The sequence below is a fragment of the Hipposideros armiger genome, unplaced genomic scaffold, assembly GCF_001890085.2.
Source record: "Hipposideros armiger isolate ML-2016 unplaced genomic scaffold, ASM189008v1 scaffold_606, whole genome shotgun sequence".
Lineage (NCBI taxonomy): Eukaryota > Metazoa > Chordata > Mammalia > Chiroptera > Hipposideridae > Hipposideros > Hipposideros armiger.
This window is the reverse complement of record NW_017731956.1, coordinates 172,303-179,219: the sequence shown is the minus strand read 5'-3', so window position 1 is coordinate 179,219 and position 6,917 is coordinate 172,303. Positions and strand designations below refer to the sequence as shown.

Below are 6,917 nucleotides of genomic sequence, written 5' to 3'. Positions count from 1 at the left end.
AAAAAAAAAAAAAAAAAAAAAAAAAAAGCAACTGTAATAGCAAGGAAACAGAAAAACTGTATGAAAAAATAGGAAGTACATATGGATCACTTCTGTTGCATTCCAAAGAATAATCTAATTGTCACATGGAAAAACATTTCTATATTTGAATTCTAAACTGAGCTAGTTGCTTTTTTTTTCATGGAACACCATTTTTACTGAAAAGAATGAAAGACAAACTGATGGTTCAGACATGGGGAGAAAGAGAACCTGTCACTTCAAAGAACAGAACTGATTGTATTTGCTGTCAATGATAAAATTAAAGCTTTCAAATGAAGCTTAGAATTTTGGAACACTTGTATCCACTACCATGAGCTTGACATTTAAGCCTATTCTGAGATTGATGGTGATATTGACAAATGTGATTGTTTTTATACAATGAAACGTGTCAATATTTGAAGGGTTTACATAACTCAGTGAACAAATATTTTCCACATGACTAATGCATGATGTTACAAAATCTTGCACAGGAAAGATACACTCAAAAGGCAAGATAGAGGAATGCAATTTAACATTACAAAGTACAAAAACTACACTGATATGGCTTCAGCTTCTACACTGTAACTAACTTTTGAGAAACTACCTTATCTAGTTTCAGTGTAGTAACAACAACAAAAATAGCTACAATTATCTGAAAAGGCTATTAAGATATCTATACCTTTTCCAATGACATATCTCTGAGGCTGAATTTTCTTCATACACTTCAACATCATAAAATAAAATATAAAAGCAGATTGCGAATCCATCTGTCCTGTAGTAAGCTAGACATTTAAGAGGTTTGCTAAAATGTAAACCGCCACCATTATTCTTTATTTTGGAAAATATAGTCATTTTTTTAAGAAATGGTATTTGTTAATACTTAATTGTTAATGTTTTCAAAATAATAAATATTTAAATTTTATGTTTACCTGGCTGTTGGCAAGAGGCTTAATATCTGCAGCCAGTTACGTGTGTGTTACGTGCAGCTGAGTCAGCTGCTGCTCCTGGTGACCCTATGAATGAATGATCTCTACAATGTCTTGTCCTCAATAGCCCTGCTCAGCTCCTGCAGACTCATGCCTATGGCTTCTTTCATGGAGTCAGTCCTCTTTTTCCCCTTCTACCATGTTCTTTTCTTTCTTGATTTTCCCTTGTTATATTTCACCAAAATATTAGGTTCAAGTTACTAAAGCAAAGCCAACAAATTCACTGTATCTTTGAACATAAGGGTTTAATAACTCGTTATTTGCTCACCACCAAAAAAGTAAAGACATAGGGGAAAAGTATTAATACCATAACCTTCCTTGCCCCAAAACTAAATATTGCCTGTTGTTCATCTATAAAGAAACAAGGCAGAAAACATTAACATTAAAAAACACAAAATAAAGAACAAAGTTGGAGGTCTCACACTTCCTGATTTCAAAGCTTATTAAAAGCTACAGTAGTCAAAATAAAGTTTCATAACGTTGAATTTGGCGATGATTTCTTGGATAAGAAACCAAAAGCACAGGCAAAAAAAGTAAAAATAAATTGAATTACATCAAATTAAAATCTTCTGTGTATCAAAGGTTTGATATTATGATTTATAATAAGAAATATACATTTGGTCTTCATCCTCATTTCTGGAACAGACTCCTAAAACTTTTGGAATTTCCTATGTGATGAGAGCAATAAAGATGTTTTTTGTTATTCATAACAAGTCCCTTTAAACCACCTATGAGTTTATGTTAATGAGGTGTTTTGTTTTTTTTTAAGAAAGTCCCTAAGGATGGGGTGCTGGTTGCCAGAGGAATCAACTGTGATTAAAGGGTTGGAATTTTCAGCCCCATACTCACACCTCCAGGTAGGGGAGAGGGGCTGGAGGCTGAATTAATCACCAATGACCAATGAGTTAATCAATTATGCCTATGTAATGAAGCCTCTATAAAACCCCAAAAGGACAGGGTGTGGAGAGATTCTGGGTTGGTGAATACATGGAGAGAACACACGGAGAACACAAAAACTCCATGCCCTTTCCCACATATCTTGCCCTACACATCTCTACCATCTGGCTGTTGTTGAATTAGTTCTTTATAATAAGCCAGTAATCTAGTGAATAAAATATTTTCCTGACTTCTGTGAGTCACGCTAGCACCTTAGTTGAACTCCAGAAGGGGGCTTTGGAAACCCCCCATTTATAGCCAGTTGGTGAAAATTATAGGTAACAAGCCAGACTTCCAGTTGGTGTCTGAATGGGGGGCGCCGCACACTTGTGAGACTGAACACTTGATCTGTGGGATCAGATGCTATCTCCATGTTAGTAGTCTCAGAATTGAGGTAGATTGTAGGACACCCAGCTGGTGTCACAGAACTGTTGAGTTGTGAATACCCACATATCTGGTGTCAGAGTATTTACTGAGAGTAGGGGAGGCACACAGCAGTGTTATTCCTTAACAAAAAGGCACAATAGTGTAAAAAGGCGACCTAAGGAATGAGAGAAAATATTTGCAAATCATATACCTGATAAGGGGTTAATATCCCAAACATAAAGAACTCCTACAACTCAAAAACAACAACAAAAAAAATACAACCCCCCAAAAAAAAATCACATGAAAAGAGGCTCAACATCCTAACTAATATATTAGGGAAACGCAAGTCAACCATGATGAAATGCCACCTTACACTCATTAGGATGGTGATTATAAACACACGTGCATGTGCGCACACACACACACACACACACACACACACACACACACACACACAACAAATGTTGGCAAAAATGTGGAGAAGTTGTGGAATCCTTGTGCACTGTTTATGGTGATTTCCTTAAAAACAGAATTACCATATGATCCAGCAATTCTGCTTCTGTGTATATATCAAAAAAAACTGAAAGCAAGGTCTCAAAGAGATATTTGCGTACCCATGTTCATAGCAGCACTATTCATAATAGCCATAAAATGGAAGCAATCCAAGTATCCATCTACAGATGAATAGATAACACAATATGTACACATTATAGAATATTATTCAGCTTAAAAAAAAAATTCTGACATTTACAACATGGAAGAACCTTGAGGACATTATGCTATGTGAAATAAGCCAGGCACAAAAAGAGATATACTGTGTGATTCCACTTTATAAGTTACTTAAAACAGTGAGTTAATAGATACAGAAAGAGAATGGTGATGCAGGGAGTGGCAGTGAATGTGGACTTGTTTAATGAATATAGTTTCAGCTTTGCAAAATGAAGAGTTCTGGAGATTGGTTGCATCGCACTGTAAAAGTACTTAGCACTAAAAAAAAAATACAGAATAAGTCACACTATACTATGCCCATTTGTAAGTAAAAGACGAGATTAAATTTAAGATACATAAAATCAATTCACTACAATATGTAGTTTTTAAATTCTTACCTGGTTTTTCTGTGTTAATTCATTAACTGAACTTTGAAGTTTTTGTAGTTCCTGAACATACACAGCAACTTCCTGGGGGCCTTTGGCAAGTTCACTCCTTAGCTGGCTTACTGTGGCCTAAAAAAAAAATTAGAGCAAACTAAAATGAAAAAGGAAATGGAAGCATCCAAAGGTTTTAAGGTGACATAGAGTTTTATCATTGTTGTTGTTAAATTGATATAATCCTCAGAAGTTTCAACTTGGTTCATTATCCTGCCATCCCACATCTTTTTGGTCTCAAAAAAATAATTTTTTAAATTTATCCAAAATGTACAACTTCATTTATTAAAAATACATGAAATGAAAAGCTGACATCCTACTTGATGTGCCTGAAGTAAGCATCAAACTGCAAACCTGAATTTACTGGCTTTGAAACTCTGTACTTGAATCCTCTTGAATTTAAAGAGGATATGCAAGTTATGTCTACATTTTCTACCAATTTCTATAGCATAGCCTTTTCTTTTTCTTTTAAAAGCATGTTAAATGCAAACATACAACACAGAATCACCTTGAAAGGTGGAAAATCATCTTTTTTAGTGTAATGGAAAGTATCTGTCCAAAAAAGTTACCAAATGGAAGTTATATATACTAGTTTCATTAAGCTAGATCACTCTGTGATCAGATATAATAGCTGGACATGCATTAGCTTTAAAGCATTTCAACATTTTTAATGAAAATTAATGTCTATTATTAAGACAATGGTTTGATCATTTAAAAGTAATATTAGAAAAAGGTGAGCAAAGATCTTGAAGATACAAACTTTGTATACTTGAAAGCTTCAACCACCAGAGAGAAAGACTAAGTACTGCTTTTGAAGTATGGTTTCCTATAAGTGACATTAATAAAAGAACTGTATTTCTAATATTGCTTATTGGATTCACTTTTCATTTTTTACATTCCTAAAGTTACAATTATTTTCACTGTCTATGCTCTTTATTAGTAAATAAACTTTATACTATGAATAAGACAAATTTTTTTTTAATTTTTCTTAATAAACATATCAGCAGTTACCTACATCATATATTATAAATAAGTACTTTCATCTTCAAGGGAGAAAAGTTAGAAGGCTACTAATTTATTGTGACAATAATACCAAGACATCTTTTGCTACTCCTCTTTTGGAAAGCCTTCCAGAGTGTGTGGCACTTTTTTTTTTTTAAAGGATTCTCATTGCTGGTGTATCTTCATCCATTTACTGTGACTTTGGTTTTAAGTTTTGGAAACCACCTAGTAAACAAGATAAATGACTGAACTGAATAATCAAACACTTGGGCTTCTTTTATTTTATTTTAATAACCACAAATTAATGAAACTAGCTTTTTGAGTGTTTTCCAAACCAGTTTAAAGTCAATTCAAAGAGGCTTCAAAAATGTTTTTAGAAATGGCAGCATATCTTGAGACACGTTCATGGCCTGACCTTTTAAGGAAACCATTCATGTGAACGAACCAATTCTGATATACTGAAAGGCATTTTGTCACATTACTATATATTTATACCTTATACAGGGTGTTTCAATAAAATATATAACAACTGATTATATATATATATATATATATTATATGTACATATATGTGTATACACATACTTCAAAGAAGGAAATCTTTAACTATTCATGTATTTGTAACTGTGTCCAAGTTAAAGGCATATCCTAATACCTTCTGTCTTAAACTGATTATGTAACCTTGACATGAATGTAGGTTTTGGGAGTTTATTTCAAATTGTTATTTCTAACAACTTGGAATCTCAGAATCACTTTCTGTTAGTAACATTAAGGATGATATTGTTTTAATCATACAGCACAAATGCCAACTTATCACAAAAGAAAATAAATTATCATAAAATCCCTATTTATAAATATCTTATCAAAGGATTTAGCACATAATAAACAGAAATAAATAACAGTATATATTAGAATTGCATTTTTAAACCTATATAATTTTATTAACCAATGTCACTTCAATAAATTTAATAAAATATATAAATAAAATGCAAATTATGAGTATATTTCATTAAAACACCATGATTCCATATTAAAATTTATAAGATATATTAAGCCAGTATAATATCTCTCTAATATCTATCTTGTTGATAAATTCCAACATATGAGAAGAAACTAACCAAGGAAAATACATCCAAAAATAGTTGTTATATTTTATAGTTTTTAGATGTTCTTATAAATGATTTTATAATGTTAACACCTAAAGAACTGAACATTAGGTGTATCATTTATCACTGGTACACTAAGTATATATATTTTTCAAAACTAAAATTTTTAAAAAGAAAAAAGCAAGCGTTTAAACTGTTTTAATTTACTCAAGGGGGAAAAAAGAAAGATGTGGGAAGAGCACACACCAAAAGGTACATTTTAATTATGGAGAAGGGAAGGGAGGGCAGTGAATCATAGAAACTTTCACTTTCTCTATTGCACATTATGAATCTTTTACAACGATCAAGTATTATGTTTATATTGGGGGGAAAAAATAAAGATTAAAGAGAGACAAAATTTCAAATGAAATCAATACACTTCCCATTCATGGTGAAATTCAAAGAAGGCGCTCTGCTCTGGCCACACTCCCCTTCCTCCCTCTCTACCAGGCCAAGCTCACCTGTGCCTTGAAGGCTTTAGCGCTTGCTTGCACTGCCTCTCCAGCTCCCAGTTCTTCAATCTGATGCCTGCTTCCTTCATTCTTCTCACACATACCCTCCTCCAGGAGACCTTCCCTGATCATTCTATCTAAAATGGTGCCACATTACTGCCAGCTCCACTACTGCATCCCCTGCTTTGTTTTTCTTTATAGCACTCAGCATTAACTGACTTTCTATCATGATTTGGTTTACTTATATATTGTTTGGCTTCCACAAAGGAATGTAAGCTTTATGAGAGCAGGCACTCTGTCTTATTCACTGTTACATTCCCCACATCTAAAATAGCTGCTGACACTCTGGCATTCGAAAGATACTCTCCAAAGGAATGAGTGATTCTATCTCCAAGAAGTTAATATATTTGTTTCCATAGAAACTGTATATCAGACCCTATAGTTTGTATTCCTTGAAGCCACACTATTGAATTCAACATTGAATTTTTACTAAAAGACTTTAAATTACAAAATAATCAAGGAAAGCTTTTTCGAGCAAACATCCTGCTAGTAGTTTAGAATTATAGTTATTGTCCTAATAGTCTACTACTTTTAGTAAATAATCATTTAAAGATGGTTGGAAATTTGCTTGAATAATAAAAACAAAAATGAGCATATCTTCAAATTTCTGATATTGCCTTAATACACAATATTGTCATATGACGATAAACATACTATATTAAAAGTATTACTAATATTAAAAGCCTTCCAAAAACACATTACCTCAAGTTTAAGCACCTCCATAAGAAAGCAGAAAAAAATAAATAAAATGATGGATGAAAGGTGGAAAACAAGACTGACAAAAGTACACATTGAACACACAATAAAA

At 32.8% G+C, this 6,917-nt stretch overlaps 1 protein-coding gene across 2 annotated transcripts in view; it reads right to left on the bottom strand.

Moving 5' to 3' along the window:
* Positions 1-6,917, bottom strand: part of EEA1 (early endosome antigen 1) — a 114,621-nt gene that overhangs the window by 58,711 nt on the left and 48,993 nt on the right. For both annotated transcript variants that reach the window (XM_019624770.1, XM_019624769.1), the window contains one exon: positions 3,413-3,529. In XM_019624770.1, the coding sequence (XP_019480315.1) occupies positions 3,413-3,529 (117 nt within the window). The remainder of the gene's footprint in view (positions 1-3,412; positions 3,530-6,917) is intronic.